A 24,780-nucleotide genomic window follows, 5' to 3' on the forward strand; every position below is an offset into this window, starting at 1 on the left:
TATATGTGTGTCTTTTTGGTTTTTCATTATTATCATTTGGTAGCTTTCAAACATATACATATATATGCATCTGTGTATTGACATAGACGATAACTTTAAATTATAATTTAACTAGAAAGAGATTTGAGATTATCAGTTAAACTATGAGGGTCATAATTTGGTAATTTGTTCAATTGATATTGTCAGGAAACAGGAGTGTCAATTTATCTAAAATTTGAAATTATTGAGTTATCGACCTAAATCTTAACACTGCAATTGTGTGCAGTTGTTGAACAATGTTATCTAATCCAGTCAAAAATAGTAAGGTTAATGTTCTGCATTCTCTTGAGGGTTTGTGCAGATTTAAATTCTAAATTGAGCTGCCTTTTATATTTACTGCTTTTGTCTGCATGGTTAAATAATTTAAGAATGATGTTGTTTGTTAATTGTGACAGATGTCAATCATAATGGTATTGTATTAGTACACTTATTTCGTAACAATGGTCAAACTAGCAGGCAACTGACATATATTCTACAGTATAACAGCTTTAAAAGGTGTCACTCAAATTTTCACTGTATATATTGGAAACTAGATATTTCAGTGTATTAAGATTAAATGGCAGAAATTGATACATCTGAATTTGTAATTTGATAAAATTGAGAATGGAAATGGGGAATGTGTCAAAGAGACAACAACCCGACCAAATAAAAAACAACAGCAGAGGGTCACCAACAGGTCTTCAATGTAGCGAGAAATTCCCGCACCCGGAGGCGTCCCTCAGCTGGCCCATAAAAAAATATATACTAGTCCAGTGATAATGAATGCCATACTAATTTCCAAATTGTACACAAGAAACTAAAATTAAAATAATACAAGACTAACAAAGGCCAGAGGCTCCTGACTTGGGACAGGCGCATAAATGCGGCGGGGTTAAACATGTTTTGTGAGATCTCAACCCTCCCCCTATACCTCTAACCAATGTAGTAAAGTAAACGCATAACAAAACGCACATTAAAATTCAGTTCAAGAGAAATCCGAGTCTGATGTCAGAAGATGTAACCAAAGAAAATAAACAAAATGACAATAATACATAAATAACAACAGACTACTAGCAGTTAACTGACATGCCAGCTCCAGACTTCAATTAAACTGACTGAAAGATTATGATTTCATCATATGAACATCAGGCACAATCCTTCCCGTTAGGGGTTTAGTATCATACCATCATAACATATATGAAAAGAACATAACCCGTGTCATGCCAACAACTGTTTTTAGAATAAATGTGTTGAGTTCCGATGCAAAGACCTTATCAGTGACTCAATATTAACGCCAAAATATGCAATCTTTAATGACTTGACAACAGTATCGTAATTATATCCCTTCTTAATAAGTCTATTCAAAGGTTTTGTAAGTTTCTGAGGTGAATACTGACACCTTTGTGCTTTATAAAGAATATTACCATAAAAAATTGGATGTGAAATACCTGAACGTATTAGAAGTCTGCATGTTGAGCTATATTTACGAATGATGTCTTTATACCGATGATAAAATTTAGTAAATGTTTTGACTAGTTTGTGATATCGAAAACCCTGGTGTAATAATTTTTCAGTAATACATAAATTTCTCTCGTTAAAATCTAAAACAGTGTTACATACACGAGCGAATCGTACAAGTTGAGATATATAAACACCGTAAGATGGTGACAAGGGAACGTCACCATCTAAAAACGGATAATTAACGATAGGAAATGAAAAATCATCCCTTTTATCATAAATTTTAGTATTCAGCTTTCCATTAGTGATATAGATATCAAGATCGAGAATTTGATCGATTTGATGCCTTCAGAAAGATTTGTAACAAGTTGTAATCTTAAAATCATTACCCCCTTTTTTTATTTGCTCGAACATTCATGGTATTTTTAATTGATATTTTATAGTGTGTCTTTTTATGTTGTGATGTTACACTATTGTTTCAGATAAGGTTGAAGATTGGTATCTATTAAAATGTTTAAACCCACTGCATTTGTTTACAACTGTCCTAAGTCAGAAACCTGATGTTCAGTAGTTGTCTTTTGTTGATGTGGTTCATAAGTGTTTCTCATTTTTTATTTATAGATTAGACTGTTGGTTTTCCAGTTTGAATGGTTTTAGACTAGTAATTCTATGCCCTCTATAGCTTGCTGTTTGGTGTGAACCAAGGCTCCATGTTAAAGACCTATAATGGTTTACTTTTACAAACTGTGACTTAGATGGAGTTTTCTCATTGGCACTCATACCACATCTTCTTATATCTATTATCATATGATTTCAACACTTACCTCTCCTTGTTGAATTTGAAGGTAGGCAGCCTTCATTATGATATAAGTCCAGAAAAAATGAAGTATTAGCAGCATATGAAGTAGAACATTGAATATTTTGTACTGCCAACATTGTCTAACTAGTGTGATCATAGGTTCATCTACTTGGAATATTTCAAAATCAGTTGAGTATAATAATCTGAAAAGGAAATTAAACAGATGAGTTGTTTCCAAAGATTTATCAAGATGTATAGGAAAGGTAAAAAATTATTAATATTTATAGATTATTGTCAGTGATCTCAGAGAGATTGATTTTCCTCGCTCAAGTTGGAAGGGGGAAAGTGAGAAAGTCAATCGCTTTGAGATGACCAATGATAACCTGTTTATTGCGTTTTTGCATATGACGACGTTGATAATTTCATTGACAACAGCCAGCATATGTGCCATTAGTTTCCTGCCATAATTTTTCATATCACACTACTGTGCTGAGAAAGGAAATTATCAGTCAGTAAGATCAAAGGAAAATTTCGTAAAATAGCAATAAATTATTCTATTACTTCATTTGGTTTATTTCAACAATATTGTGATATTTCATGGCAGTCAGTTTTAATTGGTGGAGTAAGGTGGAGTGCCAGGAGAAAACCACCAACCTTTCTTTAACTTTAAAACTGTTTTTCTGTTTTACAATTTTTGTTATAGTTGTTCCATTGAGTCACTAAGCTTTATAATGCAACATGATGAAAGTCAATCTTTTCTCCATTGAATTGTTTAATATTTATTATGTCCATGCCTTTTATAGCACTCAATTGAATTGTTTATTATTTATTATATCCATGCCTTTTATAGCAGACTATATGGTATAGTGCGGGAATTTCTCGCTACATTGAAGACCTGTTGGTGACCCTCTGCTGTTGTTTTTTATTTGGTCGGGTTGTTGTCTCTTTGACACATTCCCCATTTCCATTCTCAATTTTATTTATTCATTGTTGACAGTTATTTGATTGCCTATGTTGATAAGGATAAATCATCCTCACAATTTATTATTGTTCACTAACTTAGATAAAGATGTTAGTTGTCTATCTTGAATTGGTTCATATCGTGTTCTTTCCATCTCTTTTGAAGCATTCCTTAGTTCATGGGTCTCCTCATTATTGTAAACTTTGTACTGATCTGCAGATCATTGGTATCATTTGATATATAGCAGTTTGACAAACACTAATTTTGATCATTCAGAAGCTTAGTATTTCATTAACAGTGGTACATGATTAAAGCGTTCAGCTGATTTTTACAGACTTATCTCCCTGTAGTATTATAAAAAAACTTTGATATGAATGCAACAACAAAGAATAATTTTTGCAATTCTTCTTTTTTTAACATTCTTACAATACTTACACGTATGGGAATATGATTAATCTTGTAGATACCTATACAACCATGAATACATAATATATACTTACACATATGGAAATATGATTAATCTTGTAGATACCTATACAACCATGAATAGATAAAATATACTTACACGTATGGGAATATGATTAATCTTGTAGATACCCATACAACCATGAATACATAATATATACATTCTGTTAGTCTTTCTTTTTCACAATACTTTGACATTTTAGCTGCCTGTAAAATAAAATCATTTATTCATGTTAAAAATTTCATGTCAGAAGGGAAAATTCCTTACTAGATGATTGCAGAAAATATGTTTTAAAATTTGTAGTATATTTTCTCATTTGTGTTCATTTGTTCAAAATTCATTCAATTATTAGATTTTTTGGGTATTTACAAAATTTTAATGTTTCTGTCACTTTTTAAAAACATTACTGACTTTGTTTGATAATTGAAGAAGCATATTATCAATTTCAGCCAATTCATTAAACCCTCCTAGACACTAGAAATTAGTAAAAACCTTTGGTAATTTAAAGGTTTTGTGCTCACCTAAAGTTCAAGAGGTCATGGTTTTAGGCCTAGCATAATTAACTTTGTCACACCCCGACTGTAGGTGTTATAGCAGTTACAATGATGATTTTTTGTATATTTCACGTTTCCAAGGGGAATAACTCTTATAAAAATAATCAATCAGTCCTGTTTTTCCAAATTATCAGAAACCTTGCCAATGTTCCTTTGAAACAAATTTCAATAAAAATCAAAAAGAGCTGCTGGCATGAAGAGGGCCCACTATGTTATTTTCAAATTATTTACCCCCAAAAATGGTTGATTCAAAATAGTCAAAAAAATTGCTGATGTAAAACTTTGACATAAATTTAAATGAAATCTGTTTAGAACTGTAAGTGTGACAAGGCTTACAATGTCAATTGACAGATAGATATCAGCATTTCCATATCCCCTGCTCCGCTAGGCTGCAGGGGACAATAAAACAAGACGGTAGATTTGGGGCTCAATTGGCCCAGTCAATTTACCTGAAAATAAAAAAAGAGGACACAATTGTTTGTTACGTTTTTTTGTCCTTTAATACAAACCATTATGACATGAAAAGACTAATCCTGATGATGAAGTTTGACAGTGACATGATCAAAGGGGTGGCTAACTGTCAACTCAGAAATTAATGCATGCATTCATTATTGCAAATATTTGACCAGTGTCATAAATCGGAAATATATTTAATATAATTGATTATTCCAAACTTTTTATGAAGGGACAAAAAATGGATTCAAGTTTTCATTATTGCAAACTATCACATTTTTAGCAAAAATAAAAACATTGCAATAATTTCGGAATTTACAGCACTTAATTCTTACGTAACAGGCTAATTCCAGGAATATTTTTGTTTAATTATTTGAGAGCACAAGTATTGATCTATCAGTAAGCAGATTAACAAAAAAATGAAAATGTTTTGGGGTGACAATTGAGCTCTATATATTTTTTTTTTTTGCATCTTCGAGACAAAAGGTGATGGCATTATCAAATTCACTGTCTTTGTATTGTATACTGTACATTCGGAAATTATTGTGAGGTTTTTATTAATGCGAATAATGCAACTGGGTGAGTATTGCAATACCAGTAACAAAATCTGGCATTCTGATATTAACTGAAATATAGTACATTTTGTATTGTATGCACTTTTTCAAACTAGCAAAAAATAAATTGTGCATTTTTTTTTCAGTCTTGAAAAATCCTGATAAATGCATGCAATAATTTCTGAGTTTACAGGAAAGATATAACCAATGAACAGTAAATACTACAAAGAAAAATAGATTCAACATTGAATTCTACAAATCTGAGAAAATTTCAAATGCCATAATTTTAAGACAAACTTGGTCCCAAATTGTACAGTATCCTTTCATCCGATATAGAAATTCATACAATATTTTTAAATCTTTATCAACTTGAACATATTCTACTACAGGGACAAAAAAAACAGAGTCCACAAAAACACCATCTGCATTTTATCTCAAAAATAAATATTTGTGCAGACACATCTTAGTTGTACAAAATGTACTAATCTATATAAAATAACTGGCATCAGTTTCACAAAAAAAATTGCGGCTTATCTTTAAGTATACTGAATTGTTCATGACTTATGATCAATTTTAGGCATAAGTTTTTTTGTGAAACAGACTCCTGAACACTAGAAATTTTGTTCCTAGCACATTTGTTTTTCCCTTGTTTGATACTTACTGCTAGTAAAGAGTCTGCGGCGTCATGGACTACAAGAACCAAGGCACCAAATCTTATAAAATTATTACACCATGAAAATAGTAATAATGATATCGTAATTAAGTGGTGGATAGTCATCTCTGTTGAGTCCTAAAAAATAAAATTGACACAATTATCTATCTGAAGGCTATTCCAAAATTAAATATATGAGGATTGGAAATTACATTTGGTCCCTAAACCCCCCTCCATATCCATACAATTCGTATTAGAAGTTTAATGCAAAATCATTGTGAACATTTGTTTTCCAACTCACTTCATCTCTATCATTAATATTAGGTGGCTTCCAACATCGCCATTCCCCTATAATTATTTCTGCAATAGATCTGATTGAAAAAAGAATATGACATGTCCATATGAAAATACCATCATTTGTTCAGACAAATATTAATCATTGTCCATCCAAGCGATAACAGTCCAAATATATGATAGCTTTATCAAATATTCATTAACTATACAAAATGTTTTATATGTAATAACAGCTTTAATAAAGAGAAGATTAATTCAGTAAATGAATTTACTGAGATTCAATTTGTAAAAGCCACCCATTATACACATAAATTTATATAATTACTAAATGTAATGAAATACTTTAAAAACTACAAAAAATGTATCAAGGTTTTGTGAATTTTTTATTTTTACTAATTCATTTCCCGTCTTGTTACATTTTTTTAAAGTTCTGGACACTACAAAAATGTGCAAAAATTTATATAAAAAGCATTTAAAGTTTATAATATTGTATTCTGAAGGCCATACAGTGACCTATAGTTGTTAATGTCTGTGTCATTTTGGTCTTTTGTGGATAGTTGTCTCATTGGAAATCATACCACATCTTCTTTTTTATATTTTGTATGCATTTCCCATATGTTAAACTAAGCCCCTTGCTGGCGGCCATCTTGGATGATGGATCAGCTACAAAGTAACAGCACTTGGTCAGCATCTCATAAGGAACATTCATGCTATGTTTAGTTTCATTCCATTTAGTGGTTTTCTAAAAGAAGTCAATGTATGCATTTCCTGTAGGGTCCAATGTTTAACCAAGTCACCCCACTGGCGGCCATCTTGGATGTTGGATCGGCAAAAAGAAACAACACTTGGTAAGCATCTCATAAGGAACATTCATGCTATATTTGGTTTCATTCCATTCAGTGGTTCTCTAAAAGAAGTCATTGTATGCATTTCCCGTAGGGTCCAATGTTAAACCAAGTCACCCTACTGGTGGCCATCTTGGATGTTGGATCGGCGACAAAGAAACAACACTTGGTCAGCATCTCATAAGGAACATTCATGCTATGTTTGATTTCATTACATTCAGTGGTTCTCTAAAAGAAGTCACTTGTATGCATTTCCCATAGGGTCCTATGTTAAACTAAGTCCCCCCGCTGGCGGCCATCTTGGATGATGGATCGACTACAAAGTAACAAGTTACAACACTTGGTCAGAACCTCATAAGGAACATTCATGTCATGTTTGGTTTCATTCCATTCAGTGGTTCTCTAGAAAAAAGTTTACGCAGATGGTGGACGATGGAGCCAAGTGATGAGAAAAGCTCACATGGCCCTTTGGTCAGGTGAGCTAAAAATGTGGTGCACACTTCAAAAAAACAATCTAGGCAGGTTATTCAGTGAGCACCACATTTTTTATGTTATTTCTTCATAGACAGAAAAAATATTAGTCATTCCTTAAATAAGTTTTTATATTATTCTATATAGATTAAGGTATACTTACTTTTCTTTTATGATCAACAGTAATCATAAACATTGTCGACCAATAAAATCCAAGTTCTATTAGGTAGTACCAATACATATCCATTGTAACATGCTGAAAGTTCAAACAAAAAACAATTCTATCAATTAAAAAAAAATATATAATTAGGATCTTAAATATACAAATTTAGATAAATTCGACCTTTTTTCTGCTGGCTGCTTGTTTTAAAGGGAAACTTCGCAAAAAAATCAAAAATTGATATTATGTTCATTCTGTATAAAAATGTTCAAATTCATAGATATTAAAGTTTTATTCCGCTAGATAAGCGATCACCATCGATTTTAAATTTAGAGTATCAATTCTCCGAGATCCGCCATCTTGTCTTCTTTCCCGATGAATAAAAACGATATGTCTATAAACCACAAAGAAACAAAACTACAGTAACCGATGTAGTCGTAATTGCGTGTCGATATCTTGTCAATCGTACGGTTGTTTAATACGACTAACTAACTTGATACGGAAAATATTCTTACTTTTTTTAAATTACCATGGTCTGTTGTTTTTAAACTGTTGATATTGGAATTAGGTGAAAAGTCAAGTAAATAAGTGTTCCGTGAAAATTGTTTTCGAAAATCTAATTTGTTCATAATTCTTTAAAGTAATAAACTTTTTTCAAATATATTTTGATCTTCCCTTATCTGATCACCAGCATGGCTAAAGGTATTACTTCCAAAGGTATTGTGAAGGGTGTGAGGTGACACGTCCAGGTATTCAAGCGATTTCCTGTCGGGCTTGCAAGTTCATGCATCGTTTCACTTCTGCAGGTATTGATCAGTGTACACGGCTGATAACTTATAACTTATAACTTTCCATTTTGAACTATCAGATGTATAATATACAACTCTGTCTTACTTGTCATTACTAAACTCATACGCTTGTTTATAAATAACATTTCTGGTGTAAAGAATATAATTCATAATATATAAATAATACCCAAAAAATAAGATTTGATGAAATTAAAATCTATTTAAATATTTTTTCCAAGGGTGAATTTGGGAAAATGTAATATATAGTCATTGTCAATAGTGAAGGACAGATTGGAACAGACCAGAAATATTGATTTAAAAAAATGTACGCACTTGCCGACGATTCGTTTATACGACTGGATATAAAGTTACGGAACTATAGCGCAATTTAAAATATATACGTGTATACATTGAACATAAGAAAAAAACATATATTTTGAATAAATAGGGGTAAAAGTGTTGTAAATAGACTAGCCAACATATGCCAACAGTATGTAATCATCGAATGTCGATAGACTACAGTTGTATACCAAAAGAAGAAGAGAACCAATTTGATTTAAATACAGGTCGATGTATAACTTTTGCTTTGGTTCATTGAAGCTGTGGACCTAGGAAAATCACAGATTTATATTTCAATAAGATTGTTCTCAAACAAAGGAAGGAATTCGTCATCACAATTGTTATATATGCCACTGGACGAACACTAATTATCCCCAGGGGATGTGAATATTTTGCTGGGAAACTTTTGAGTATCAAAGTTTCAAATTAATTTCGGGATTTATTTTCTTTCTTGGTATTCAATAACCGAAAAAAGAATAAATTACTTGTTCGCTAAATAGGGATATTCTTGTCAGATAAAAGAATTTTAGTTATATTTAAAAAATAGGGAAATATGACATTAAATTGGTTCTGTCTTTTTTAAGCATCGTTAAAACGATGTGTGTCTAAGGTGAACGCCACAAGAACCCTGTAATACTAGTACGAGAGTATAGCATGTAAACATTCCTTCTCAATAATATGGTTGTATTGGAAAACTTTTCATACAGATTGACAACTCATTGTCCGATATGCATGTAATATTTGCCACATGACGCCCATAGTTCTTTCTACCACCATCACCTTATTCCTTGATATTGCTGTAAACATCGATGGTTCACACCCAAACAAAATGGGAGTAATGAACCTTCAGAGCTTCTCCGTGTTATACACTTGTGAAATATATAGACGAAATTTCTGTATTAAAATGAATCTACATCTCACAAACAGGATTTTCAAATAACGATTTTGAGTAATCACCTTACAAACCAATATAAACGTATGGCAAGATATAACCATGAAGGAATTTAGTTTTTGTCAGAACTCATCACTATATCATAAACGTAATACGTATATATATGCATACAGTTTCAAATATCAAGAACAAGCGTTCGATGTCGATAGTCTGTTCTCTAACTGTTCAGAGTTAGACATGTCACTTGTTCATTCTTGGAAGCCTTCATATTCCCCGTCTAACGATGGGAACTCTTTCTGATTGTGTTGACTATAAATGCTTGTATGGTAATTCTGTCGTTTATCTGTACAAGCGGTTGCATTTCCTCTCCTTTCCCAACAAACAAACGAACGAAACGCAACTAGTCTGATTTCTCTGGAGCTCATCCTCAATGGCTCTTATACGTCAGGAAACTTACATGTATACTAATAATGATTGTTTCATGAACAACGATGTATGAACGAACTATTATACATTCGTCAATATCTGTAATGCATGACTAAAGTATAACTTTTATTACAACTACTGTATTACTTATTTGGATTAATGACGGCTATCATGTTCAACATTGCACAACTATTATCATAGAATTTAAAAAAAAAATCCTCAAAAATCCTCAAAAGATATAATGCCTTAGCTTAGATAATTAGTATTCTTTTCACAAAAAGTTCGTGTAAATGATTGTCAAATGAATTTAATTATGTAAGAATAAAATGTTAAAAAGAAACTAAAAAAAAATTATGCATGTTGTATGTTGTATTTTTTTGTCAATTAAAAACTTTAAAATTGCAATAGTTTTATTAGCATTTAAACACAGCCAGATTTGAATACAAGTTAAGAAATTCCGGTAAAGTCAATGATATCAAACAGATGTACAATGGTATATCAAATTGGGTAATATTGCATTTAGTTTTTATTAAAGATTAAAACTACTATTTTTTGCTTCATATTTGAATCTTTACGCCAATTGCCGCTAAGAAAGTAATCAAAAATTGTTTCCTTTTATATTTATACACTTTCGGAATTACGAATCTGAATTTTATTTTCAATTAATTTACACAATTTAATTATTGTATCTTTATTCTCATCGTGTATTTAATCTTAGTGTATTAACATCATGACAGCATATACTCTAATCCTTTCTATTTATCCTTTCCAAATAACAACATTTATACCTGTGTACGCTTGAACTCACACCTGCGGCTAAATAGCTACAAGGTAAACGAATTGACCTCAAGCCGAGAAATATACAGTGACCTTTACAAAATAATATACACACTCTGCTCACACATTAGTTGCATTAAAATAATTATCAAAACAATAACGGTAAATAGAACTGAAATATTTTCAGTTCAATATCAGTAAAAATGTTCAATAAATATTTTATGAAAAAAATCTCAACAATAATTAATTAAATTTATTCAAAAACATTTACTAGAGATAATTTTATAGGAGTTTAATTCAATCAATACAAAACGGTATATATATGCATATTCACTTTCGTTCATTCTTATATTGTGGTTTATAACTTCGACCATTCGTCAGCTGTGCGCTTTTAATTACGTATATTGTCGATAAGCTATAAGAGTTAAACAGATTTTATTTTTTCCCAGAATTCAATAAATCGGGCTAATACGTCACGACCCACTCGAGAATTCAACCAAAAAAGTTACAAATACTTGATTTTCTCCGTTATTAGAAGGAATATAAATTTAAAACTTTGCAAATGTGTTTTTTATGTTAAGATGAACATAATTAGATGATAAGTAAAAAATCGCGGAATTTCCCTTTAACCATTTCGACAGATTCAAAAGTATGATTTATATTTTTACATGATTTCCTGTTTTTATGCATTTGTAAGGTATATTTCCTTCTGAAAAATTTGGCCACACCCTTTGTTCAAACCAAATTTGTCATGCAAAAATGCATATGGATCAGATGCACATCCTAACAAAAATTTAAAGTGGTTCTGGATTTGGTCAATATCCAGTGGAGGATCTAGAAATTTCCACAAGTGGGGGCCCATTGGCTGCCTAAGAGGGGGCCCGCTCCCATCATGCTTCAGCGTTTCTCTATATAATCAACCAAATTTTTTTCTCATAAGAGGAGGCCCTTGGCTCAGTAGTTTCAGTGGAAAATGTTTGTAAAAATCTACAAATTTTATGAAAATTGTTAAAAATTGACTATGAAGGGCAATAACTCCTTAGGGGGTCAATTGACCATTTTGGTAGTGTTGACTTATTTTTAGGTCTTACTTTGTTGAACATTATTGCTGTTTACAGTTTATCTCAATCTATTATAGTATTCAAGGTAATAACCAAAAACAGCAAAAATTCCTTAAAATTACCAATTCAGGGGCAGCAACCTAACAACAGGTTGTCCGATTCATCTGAAAATTTTACTGCTGATAGATCTTGACCTGATAAACAATTTTACCCCACATCAGATTTGCTCTAAATGCTTTGGTTTTTGAGTTATAAGCCAAAAACTGCATTTTACCCCTATGTTCTATTTTTAGTCATGGTGGCCATCATTGTTGGTTGGCCGAGTTACCGGACACATTTTTAAAACTAAATACCCCAATGATTCTTATGGCCAAGTTTAGTTTAATTTGGCCCAGTAGTTTCAGAGGAGAAGATTTTTCTAAAAGATTATCAAGATTTACGAAAAATGGTTAAAAATTGTCTATAAAGGGCAATAACTCCTAAAGGGGTCAACTGACCATTTCGGTCATGCTGACTTATTTGTAAATCTTACTTTGCTGAACATTATTGCTGTTTACAGTTCATCTCTATCTATAATAATATTCAAGATAATAACCAAAAACAGCAAAATTTCCTTAAAATTACCAATTCAGGGGCAGCAACCCAACAACGGGTTGCCCAATTCATCTGAAAATTTAAGGACAGATAGATCTTGACCTGATAAACAATTTTACCACATGTCAGATTTGCTCTAAATGCTTTGGTTTTTGAGTTATAAGCCAAAAACTGCATTTTACCCCTATGTTCTATTTTTAGCCATGGCGGCTACTTGGTTGGTTGGCCAGGTCACCGGACACATTTTTTAAACTAGATACCCCAATGATGATTGTGGCCAAGTTTGGTTTAATTTGGCCCAGCAGTTTCAGAGGAGAAGATTTTTGTAAAAGTTAACAACGACGACGGACGACGACGGAAGCAAAGTGATGGGAAAAGCTCACTTGGCCCTTTGGGCCAGGTGAGCAAAAAGGGTAACCTAAAGAAAGTTTCACCAACTAATTTCTCAAATTAAACGCCTAAATTTTTTTATAATGCTACTTACATGATTAGGCCATCCGATCCAACAGTGCATAGCCTTAGAAAACCATGGTTTCTGAAATATAAAAAAAATTTGCATGTCATGTTAGTCATGCCCCAGTCCATAACTGGTATTTCAAAGTATCAAAATAGAGGGAGTAGGTGTCTGACAGATTCTAAAAGTGCTCACACAATACAACTCCTCAATGCCAAGCTACTGACCAAATATGAAGTCATTCAGTTAAGTATGGTGACAAATTTGAAGTTTGAAATTTGAATGTCACTTGCTCTCATTTCTTAAAACAAATGTAAAACCAAAACAGCATTCAATTCTTGAGTAAGCATACCTGCTCTTTGTTTTTATTTGTATTTGTTGTTACATTTAGCTAGATATGACATGTTTCAGTGTTATATTTCATTTTTGTATACATCTTATACATATTTCTATACTTACATCCCATAAAGCATAAACACCATAAACTCCAAATATGGATAAAATCACACAATTCCAACTGCAAAGAATTCAAAAATATTGTTTGAGTTTTTTTTGTGAAAACAAATAAAAAATAGTCAAGATTTAAAGAAATTCTTTAAGACTGTATAAAAAGAATAACAGTTCTATCTTCAACATAAACATCTTTGACAGTTTGAAAAAAATATTCAATAATTATTGCATTATTAGTTTGAAAACATAAAATAACATCATGTGACCTTAAAAAAAGATTTTAATTGGTTTACAGCATACAACTTTATTGTATGTTACACAATAACTGTTAACTAGAAAGCAGAATTCTGTATAGAAGTATACATGCATGTTTCCAAGTATGAAAAAACCTCTGTTTACAGATGGGACATAAAAATGAATATAGTTTGGTCGATCCAAAAAGAAGGTGTGGATTGAGTTGTCTTTATTTTTGTATTCATTAATTTCTTTGGTCATAGTTCTCTATTCTTCGTTTTTTTGGCCGAATTATCTCTGTACTTTAAATTTTAGCACCCGTAATTCTCAATACTGTGGATTCATTATTATGCAATGGATACCAATTTTCCTGGATTTCGTAGGTACAATTGAACCATGAAATTAAATGTTCAACAAATAACATTTTTTTTATAGGCGTGTAGGCAGACTTCAGCAAAACCACGAAATTAAATATCCACAAAACATGCAAGTTTTCCTTACTCCACGAATATTGGTACCCACAAAAATAAATGAATCCAAAGTACTTTGATTTTAGGCAAACTTTTCTCTATTCAGTTTTTTTAATCATTTATTCACTATTCTGTAAACCCCATCCACATCCTCCAAAAAAGATAGTTATTTTAAGGGGGTAAAAAATGCAAAAAGCACCAAAACGGGATAGGTGAGGGGAAAAAAAGCAACAGGTAACTGGATAGTCAAATAAGGTAAGGTATATTTTCATATGTTTGTCAACAATATAAAGCAATATCATGCAAGGTAAAATCTCCCTAGCTATAAGCTGCAATCTGATACAATTTTTTTTAATACCTGATAAATACAGGCATTATCATAATTTTCTGAAATGCAATGTATATCATACATTTCTCCTGAGGTAAGTAAAGCAGCATGGCTGACATGTGTTCATGATTAGTGGCAGATCCAGGATAGAGCGCAATGGGTTAGTGCATCCCCCTTCTTCATTTTTTTTTTTTTAAATTAGAAATTCTTCACAATTTATAAGTTTTTTTTGCATAAAATATTCGTCTCGCTCCCCTCAGCAATATCTATCATGATTTTCTAGAATTACACCTCCCCCTTTTACAAAATCCTGGATCCGCCCCTATGATATCCAAATTTAAAGACTAATATCTCTACAAAAACAACTCCATAAAAAACTTAGGTCTTCTATGTGAATTATGTGTCTAAGTTATTTTGTTATGGATTTCGATCCCTAAAGAACATTGTACACTGAGTTAAGTACACTCGTAATTTAGCTATCTGACAACGTGTAAAGTCAAGTATTAGTTATGATATGTGCAATTTGCAGACCTTTCTTTTGTATTTAGGACTTGTTAAAACGTTTTAACTCCTTCTTTATCTCTCTTCAAGATTTATAGATGTTCAAATATAGATATTCTGGTAGATATTGATTTTCAATTTGAAAAGGTAAAGTTTCCTTGGTTTTACCTTGAAAGTATTTATGTTGGGTTACAGCAAGTTAAGTTATGATAGATAATAAATATTAGGGTTTGTGTAGATTTAAACCATAAATAGTTAATAAGAAAAGTAATACATATAGATTTTATACAGAAAACTTCTGATTTTTCAGACATACAAAATTTAACAAAGCTATAAATAGTGAAAATTACAAATTCATTTTTCATAAAAATGTTACTGCTATTGACAACCAATGGTTTAATAATTAATATTAACTACTAATTCATCTTTGTAATGATTGGTACATTGTAACTAATTACTTATCAATGCTTATAATTCAATATATATTCAAATCCAATAAATATTACAATACAAATCAGTTACATAATCAATGCCTTGAAAACATGTTTGACCTTGTATTATCTAATTTGGAATTATTGAATCATATAATCTATGATTGAATTAATCGACCTATAACTTGACCCTGGACTTGTGTGCCTTGTTAAATAATGTTATCTGATCCAGCCAAAAACTCTACATTAGTTCAGGGTTTATGCTGATTTAAATCCTAAAATGAGCTTCCTTTTAAATAATAAGTGCTTAAATGTCTGAATGGTTAAATTATTTAACTATGATGTGGGCTACTTAAAGGAAAAAAAAATGTAGTTTTTTAAATTTTATGGAAAAATTGTTCTTCAATTCAATTCTATGTAAATGACTCATATTTGCATTAGTGCTCAACCAAATCGAAGTTATTACTTAAAATTATTTGGTTGTTCCCATTTTTCAGTTGTAAACTATGAAAAGTAAACATTATATGATTGACTAATTTTATTTTGTATTTCCATTTATGGTTAATATTGTATCTCTCTACGACTGGTGGCATACTATCGAAAAAACTTCTCATAATGTTATATGTGATAATTCAAATTTTGATTTGGATCATTTGACACAAATTTCTTAACCGGACATAAGGACATCCTTAGCAAACTGGTGATTTCTTAAAATTGTTTATATTTGTCCAACTATTAACATTAAATTATTAAAACATGTAGGCTCCTGCATAACTACCAGTAGTACATGTAATTGGACTTGCACAAAACTTTTAACAGGGTCTAGATGGGGATCCTTTTTTTTCCTTATTTTTTATACCATTTTTGTCTAATTTTTTTTATCATTTTAGCCATTATTCTCTTTTCTATATTTTATTTGCCTATTTTCATTTTTCTTTATTTCTTTTTCCCCTCATAAAACTCTAACACAGAATTCAACACTTTTAAATCCCATGATAATTACACCTCCCATTTTGATTCAATGGAGAAATAACTTGAGTGCACAGGGGTAGTCTCAATGACCTTGACACTTTTTGACCTTCAATGTTAACTTCTTAGACTAGAGTAGGGGTATGCAGGTAGACCTATTCCAGGTATACATTTTTTAACTAGAGGTGGCAGATATTATGTTACAGTCAGTGTATATCTTACATCAAAAATCATTGCATTCATTTGATAGTTGATATTTATCATTGATATAATAAAAATTTTGTGCTTAATCATCCTAAGTTTATTTGTTTTTTTATTGCATGAATCAGCACAGAAAATTTCTAGTAAATTTCCACATTAAAAAATGTGAAAATCAAAAATCAATAAATGATTTTTACTTCAATAGGTTGAAAATGACAATCATTTTCAATGCTTACAATGTATTGCAGAACTGCAGACAAGCATAATATAAATTCATACTTATTTCAAATTTCTATGCTTGTCAGGTCTCAAGAGGTCTGCTTATCAAATGTCTAACAGCAATTATTTCATGCATATTCAGAATTAAATGATAAGGTAGTAATTAACCCCTGTTTGTACTAGACTAACACACTGAGGTGTAAGCTCACAACATACAGATTTGTAAGAAGACATGGCATCCTAAATGAACACACTCATTTCACTTATTTGCTCTTACTTCAGAGTGCTGCATGCTTTTGAGGAGTAGCAGAAAATACCAATTTACAAGTCTTTGTTTTGTGTTCTAGACTAGTGCACAACCTCAAGGAAGTTAAAAAGTATATTGATGTTTTGCATGAAAGATAATTAGAGAGTAAGGTATATTATGCTTTCAGACAAAAAATTGTATGCTGTTACAATAAAATCAATTTGAACCTCTTCTTCATAAATCATTGATATATTTTCTTAATAGGATCATAGACAATAATAATCAAATAATGTGGATTTTTTTTATTCGTGGGATACCATTTTTGTGTATTTCCTGGGTTCAGGCAAACCGTAAATTCTAGGTTTAACAAATTACATAGTTTCTGTAGGCTTGAATGCTGACTTTTGAAAAACCACCTGCCAACTAAACATTAATGAAACTGCAAGTTTTTCTCAATCCATGAAATTTGGTACCCACGAAAATAAATGAATCCACAGTATATAAACAGGGAACAAATTATAACATAAAAATACAAGATGAGGTATGATTGCCAATGAGGCATCTCTCCATTAGAGTTCAAATGAGGTGGATGTAAGCAATAATACCTGCTTTCACAAAACCTCTGCATTGTACTTGGAGCATCTCTTTGGTATCGTTTCCTTATCCATATCTGTATTTGTCTCTCCGTCAGACTTGTCTTCTTCGTTAATGTCTATAAATAACAATAATATGATCATGTTAGATGTCAATAAGGAGGCAACCTTGCATGAGGGACCGAAGGAAGTAGATGTTAGCTTTGTCCTTTAACAAAAACTATTTTAAGTTTTAATATTTTTAATTTTTACAACTTTCTTTTACCACATTTACATAAAAAATTGTCATTTGTTTTATTTTCTTTCTACACTGAGTGAGAAAAACTCTCCAAACTGACTCATAAAGAACTATTTAGAAGTCTATTAATTCTTATTTCATTTTACTATTTGTGTGTAATTAGATATATACCTTTTAATTTATGCAGTTTCTACGTACCTGTACAGTTTTATGTGGAAGTGTCTTTGATAGGTTATAAGCCTTTTCAAGTTCTGGAATGTCTGCTATTTTATATACTTTTTTGTCTTTTATACCCCATAATACTCCAACTGGTTTAAATATTGATCTACAAAGTAAAGAATTTATTCTATAAATTGGTGTATACCTTCTATGCATATATATTTCTTAAATTTGTAAAAAAAAAGTTACCGGTACAATAAAAGTGTATATATTTTGGTAGGAAATCATGTCCCCTTTGACACACTATCACATTTCCATGTTCAGTGAACCTTGAAATCTGGTCTAATATGTAATATATGTTTAATCATAATGAACATGTGTTGTAAGTTTCAATTAATGTGACCTTAAATAAATAATGCCTGGACATAAAGGATTGAATCTGTTTTGTCTCAAGAGTATTTAATTTGGAGTTTAGTAGGACATCCATTATCACTGAACTAGTATACATATTTGCCAGCTGAAGGACGCCTCCGGGTACGGGAGTTTCTAGCTGCATTGAGGACCCATTGGTGGCCTTTTGGCTGTTGTCTGCTCTATGGTCTGTTTGTTGTCTCTTTGACACATTCCCCATTTCGATTCTCAATTTTATTACATCTCCTGCTGCCCTGCATGTATCACCTTCACTAGCCAAGGGTTTTATTATTATCTTGCACCCTCCTCTTGGCTGGCAAAAATGATGAACTGCAGGAAATGAAATATTTATATTCATGATTTTAAGAGATGAATAGATATCTACTTCTCATATTGCATATAAATATATTTTATTAAATAATTTTCACTTAAAATGTTTCTAAATAATTCATTATTACTGAGTCATTTATAACAAAATTGCATCAGATTCATTACGATATAAACAGTGAAATGTTAAAAGTGACAGTTTATAATGGAAAATAAATACCATCTGCGGTCATGATCATGACTGACTGATATTTCTATGTGATTTCCAATATTTTGCAAGTAAATGCAACATGTGCTAATACAAAGAAAAAAAACAAGTTTACGCAACTGGTGCAACATTCAATGACTGATCTGTTCGACAGAATTTAGCATCAGAAGTTCCCAATAAATAAGATAAATAAAAAGCAGGTAATGTGAAAACAAACAATTAACCAGGCATGGTAATAATTCACAAATGTTCTCCATAATAAAGGTTGCAGCATATATTTAACGGATATGTTTCTATAGTGATTAGGCATTAGAGGTCCTTCAATTGCACCATAAGAAATGTGGTCTTATTTTTTTTTTATGAAAATCTCCAAAATTTTCAAAACAAACTTTGATATTAAACATATTTCAGAATTTCCTGTTCCTGAAAAGTCACACTTAATTCAGTTAGAACTGTGACATCATTTTAACAGCTGGCGAATGCAGAATTGTACAAAAATGTTATATAGTTTCTACCCCTGCATCTAGTGCAATATTTCTCCACTCAAGAAGGTTTTTATATGTCACAAACTGTAAAGTTTATATGGCAATAAAACTTTGAATTGAATTGAATTTAAAACATAATTTTCTATTTACTTACTTTGTTACCATAATATTTGATTGAATCTTTACTTTCTTTAATTATTCTATACACTGTATGCCCTTTTTGTTTCAATTCATCAACAATGACAATAAAATCACTTAGCTAAAATATATTAGTCTGTCTGATTTATTGTTGCAAATTGTATGATGTCAAGCCTAAAACTATATTTTATCAAACATTAATTTACCTTTCCATAATCCATCTCACTACTATAAGAAATAAGCCAAACACAATTGATTGGAAGAACATATGGGAAGTCTTTGGAAAGTATGAACCTGGGTTCTCTTTGCTGAGCTCATCTGGCTTATAAAAGTCCAAAAGGAACCCGCTACTACTGGTCTCAATCCATCCACGAACTGTCTCCATGATGAATGCAGGTTATTATTCTAAACCTGTAAAACAATAACACATTTGGTTAAGGATCAGAATTATTTTACTACTTTAAAACTGAGAACATTCAACTAATATGGTGCTACAGAGGCAGCTTTAGAGGGGGCTCAGGCCTCTGCTTTTCTACAGAGGCAGCTTAAGAGGGGGCTCAGGCCTCCACTTTTCTACAGAGGCAGCTTAAGAGGGGGCTCAGGCCTGTGCTTTTCTACAGAGGCAGCTTAAGAGGGGGCTCAGGCCTCCACTTTTCTACAGAGGCAGCTTTAGAGGGGGCTCAGGCCTCCACTTTTCTACAGAGGCAGCTTAAGAGGGGGCTCAGGCCTCTGCTTTTCTACAGAGGCAGCTTTAGAGGGGGCTCAGGCCTCTGCTTTTCGACAGAGGCAGCTTAAGAGGGGGGGCTCAGGCCTCCACTTTTCTACAGAGGCAGCTTAAGAGGGGGCTCAGGCCTCCACTTTTCTACAGAGGCAGCTTTAGAGGGGCTCAGGCCTCCACTTTTCTTGAAAAAGAATGGTTGATTATATAGGGTCTTACTGAAGCATGACCAGAGCAGGGCCCTCTCTTAGGCAGTCATTGGGTTCCCACTTGTGAAAATTTCTGGATCTGCTACTGTACTAGATGAAATTTTTCTAAACAATAGTACATAGGGTCTAATTATTGCTGTCTGTTGTTAACATTTTGAAAAGTCAAAGGACAAAGTATTGCTCAAAGAGTCACATACTTACTTTTGAACTTGAAATTTTCGGTTCCATGTCAAGATTGGGTCATAACAATTCCTGAAATAAGATTTGTTTTGCCTACAGACAGACTTCAAGGTAATTTATCAAAGTTTGAATCCTATCCTTTTGAATTTTAATTGTTGCTTGTCATTGTTTTGGCCATGTTCCCAAAAACATATAGTTGATTGCTGCTTTTCCAAATAGTTATTCGATGGTCTGACACTTCCATTGGATGTAACAAAATTGGGATAGACATCCTTTTAAAATTCAATTGTTCAATGTCAAAGTTAAGGTTAAAGAGATTCTCATAATACATGTTTGCACAGAAACTTTACTTAACAAAATTTACCTTTTGAAATTCGATTGTTCGGAATTCTGTGTTTGAGTTTTGGTCTCCAGATATTTCAACAAAAATATATTTGATTTTAGCTTTCCCCAATCATTATTGTTTGGAAAGAGACTTCAAGGACATTAACCAAATTTGGAGTCTCATCCTTTTGAAATTCAAGTGTTCCATATCAAAGCTGTAATCATAATGTCTCAAAAAATATATGGTTGCTAGGAAAATTTTCCAATTATTAGTGTTCTCAAACAATGTTGGAGACTTCCAGGTAATTTACCATTATGGATTCACATTCTTTTGAAATTAAATTCTTCCATATCAAACTTGTGTTCATAACAATTCCCACTATATCTATTTACTAGATGTTCAAATCATTATTGTTCTATCATGTCTATGAGACTTCCAGGAAATTTACCAAAATTTGGAATCACATCTTTTTGAAATTCAATTGTTCCATGTCAAGTTATGGTCATTATGTTTCCAAAAATATATATAGTTGCTAGGACATTGCCCAAAATATAGTTTTTAGACTTCCAGAAAATTTACCAAAACTTGGAATCATATTCTTTCGAAGTTCAATTGTTCCATGTCATAGTCAAGGTTATGTCTACAAAAATATATGGTTGCTGGGAGATTTCCCAAAATATAGTTCTCGGAGACTTTCAGGAAACTTACAAATCTGGAATCACATTCTTTTGAAATTCAATTATTCCATGACAAAGTTTAGGTCATATGAATTCCAAAAATAAATATTTGCTAGAAAACTTTGTTATTGTACTATAAGACTTCCAGGAACATTAACAAAAATGGAATCACACCCTTATGTTATCAATTTGTTCCATGTCAAAGTTTGAGTTATAATTTAATCATGAAATTCTCAAAATATATTTGCTTAGTTGTCATTGTATTAATAGCTGCTTCTAAGTACTAATCAATATTGTTCTGAGAGACTTTCATAAATTTATCAAAATTGGAATCACATTCTTAACTTTCACATGTCAACATTTGGGTCATAAGGGAGCTACCATTTGATTTTTATGGGGGGGGGGGGGGGGGGGGGGCTAGGATGAAAAATTTTGTCCTGCATTTTTTTTTAGCTGTAATCTCTGTCCTGTCTTTTTATTTTTCACTCTGTTCGGTCCTGCCTTTTTTTTTTAGTTTATCCTGACTTTTTTTTACCTAAATTGTCTTCCTGACTTTCTTTTTTTGCAAGTGTCTCATGCTGACTTTTTTTTTTACTCAAAACTCCTGTCCTGCCTATTTTTTATCAAATTTCATCCTAGTCCCCCCATAAAAATCAAATGGTAGCTCCCTAATATTTCCAATAATATATGGTGGATTTGGGCTTTTCTCACTTTAGATTTATCATGTTGATATATAAAAAAAAACTTCCAGGAAATTTACCAAAACTAGAATTGCATCCTTTGAAATCCAGTTGTTTTATAAAGAACCGTTGGACAACAATTGGGACAACAATTGGGAATTTTTTGGGAAATGTATTTGGAATGGAGTTAATTTGTTAGGCTTCCAACTTCAAGTTCCAAGTACAGATGTATCAAGTCCACGAGTTAGACAACGACGTTTTAAACTGTAAATTTAAAGTATGTAGAACTTAGGACTAAGCACTTACAAATTACGATTCTAATATACTCATATTATTTACAAGTACATTGTTGTATAAATGTACATGTTGTATAAATGTACATGCTGTATAATTCAACTTCCTCAAATTGCTATTTATACATGCAATTTTACAGCAAATCAATATTCCCTACACTCTGAAAAGAGGATCAAAGTCCGAGACACACTGCATTGCAGACGTTTCAGACAACCAATAAAAAGAGTCCAGAATTTCGAAGTGGTAGAACGGGTGAGGAGGGGAAAGCTCAGGAAGTGGAAACAGAGAGGGAAATGGACCAAAATTGGAAGGAAAGAGGGCTAGCTAATTCTCCTCAAAATTGTATTTTGTGAGAGAAAAAATAAAAATAAACTTCCCTTACGGAAAATACCACTCTTAATCGAAAATAATGTAAACGTCCCTATTGGAGAACGATATATGAAGTATATTTATCTGAAGTGACACTTATTGTTTGTCTTTAATCTTCAAATGAGTGTGCATAAAAAACAAATATAATAATTAATGTTCTGACGTTTAGTAAAAAAAACGGTTTGAAATTTCAATTCCTCATTAATCTATTGAGCCTTGAGGGTTAACATTTCATATATTTGAATAAATTTAAAGAGCCCTTCATTGACAATTATGAAGTGAATAAACAGACTTAAAAATACAACACCGATATTTACCAGTTTTAGGTTATATTCCTTTGGCTGCATGCAAGGTCATAATATAGGACGTTATAATATAATTTATGCAGACAAGATAAATTGTATTCCTAATCAATATGGAATGAAATGTTTTAGAATTTTGTTATACCAAAACGAAAGTCATCGATCAGGATTGCTACTCACCCAAAATTTAGTAGAATCTTGATCAAAAGGACTAATTAATACTAATCAAAAACAGAATTCCGTTTAGCGTAAAATCCGGAAGAAAATGTTGATTTTCATAATACACACAGATCAATGTCTCTCTCCAGTCAGTCAAGAGTTATCCTTTGCCCCCGACTGTAGAAGGAAACAAATAATTTGAATTCACCTGGTCATTCTGAGTCAGTCCACAACAAATGTCTGTAGGGGGATAGCAGTAATAAGTGACTAAATAGCTGATTAAAAGAAGATGTCATTTTATTATAATTGCTAACGTAATGTGGTATAATGTGTGTTTGTAAAGTACATGTCATGACATTTTATAAATGTACTCCTTTATTATCAATTTAAAATGGAAAAAGATAATTCAATATTGAATGTCCCCGATTTAAATATCTCCTTATCAGATCTTTAAAATAGAATTTCCCCGTGTGATAAGTACCGATGTCTTCAAAAGTGGCCACGTTCTATAATTTAAAAGAATGTCATGGGTTTTACGTGGTCACGTTCTATAATTTAAGAATGTCAAGTGATTTACATGTACCCGGTTCCTGGCAAGTGGCTGATGATTATGATGAGAGTTATTTATCATCTCTACCCCCACCCCCCACCCCACCCCACCCCCTTAAAGAAAAAAGAATCGTACACAATTCAGATCGCATGCTAGCTCATAATATTGTCAGAAAAAACGTGTCCTGTTTGTTTTACAATGATTGTTTATTTAATGTACTATAACTTCGTAGTAAAACGTGTATGTTTGCCTTGACCCTGCATATGGGTGTAAAGATCAGGATAAAATAATAAGAGATAATGTTTAATAAAAACAAGTATTTTCCTGTTGAACATTGAACACAAATGTTGAACTGTGGAGCAAATTAAATCCTGGTTTTCAACCCTTGAACGGTAATTTAAAATCATACGATAGGTAAAAATGTTATTGGGGATATTGGACTCTCACGAACTTCTATGATTTAGGATTTAAATCATAACTATCAAACCATAACACATCATTTCATTGTAGCAATCTGGAACCCTATATTCTTCAATTAAACAATCGTCAATAAGAAATTAACATGTTCATTGTCATTGCACTAAACATTTATAACAAACCATGCAGATCGGGGCCTTAAAAAAGATAGTTATTGAGCATGTTTCATTCAAGTGTTTATTGGTATCAAATTCAAATTATAAACTACACATTAA

At 31.8% G+C, this 24,780-nt stretch overlaps 1 protein-coding gene across 7 annotated transcripts in view; it reads right to left on the bottom strand.

The window, feature by feature from the left end:
• LOC139511641 (ceramide synthase 5-like) overlaps positions 1–24,780 on the bottom strand; it is a 44,971-nt gene that overhangs the window by 5,632 nt on the left and 14,559 nt on the right. For 4 of the 7 annotated variants that reach the window (XM_071298591.1, XM_071298596.1, XM_071298595.1 and 1 more), the window contains exons 2-10: positions 19,832–20,036; positions 18,096–18,222; positions 17,672–17,778; positions 13,476–13,533; positions 13,047–13,097; positions 7,689–7,781; positions 5,925–6,053; positions 3,802–3,908; positions 2,301–2,478 (exon numbers count right to left, since the gene is read on the bottom strand). In XM_071298591.1, coding sequence (XP_071154692.1) covers positions 2,301–2,478; positions 3,802–3,908; positions 5,925–6,053; positions 7,689–7,781; positions 13,047–13,097; positions 13,476–13,533; positions 17,672–17,778; positions 18,096–18,222; positions 19,832–20,010 — 1,029 coding nt within the window. In that variant the 5' untranslated portion in view covers positions 20,011–20,036. Of the gene's footprint in view, positions 1–2,300; positions 2,479–3,736; positions 3,769–3,801; positions 3,909–5,924; positions 6,054–7,688; positions 7,782–13,046; positions 13,098–13,475; positions 13,534–17,671; positions 17,779–18,095; positions 18,476–18,734; positions 20,037–23,559; positions 23,858–24,780 lie in introns of those variants that run through there. The other 3 variants (XM_071298593.1, XM_071298597.1, XM_071298598.1) reach the window with 3 other exon arrangements.

This window comes from Mytilus edulis, chromosome 2 (assembly GCF_963676685.1).
Source record: "Mytilus edulis chromosome 2, xbMytEdul2.2, whole genome shotgun sequence".
In the NCBI taxonomy this organism is placed as follows: domain Eukaryota; kingdom Metazoa; phylum Mollusca; class Bivalvia; order Mytilida; family Mytilidae; genus Mytilus; species Mytilus edulis.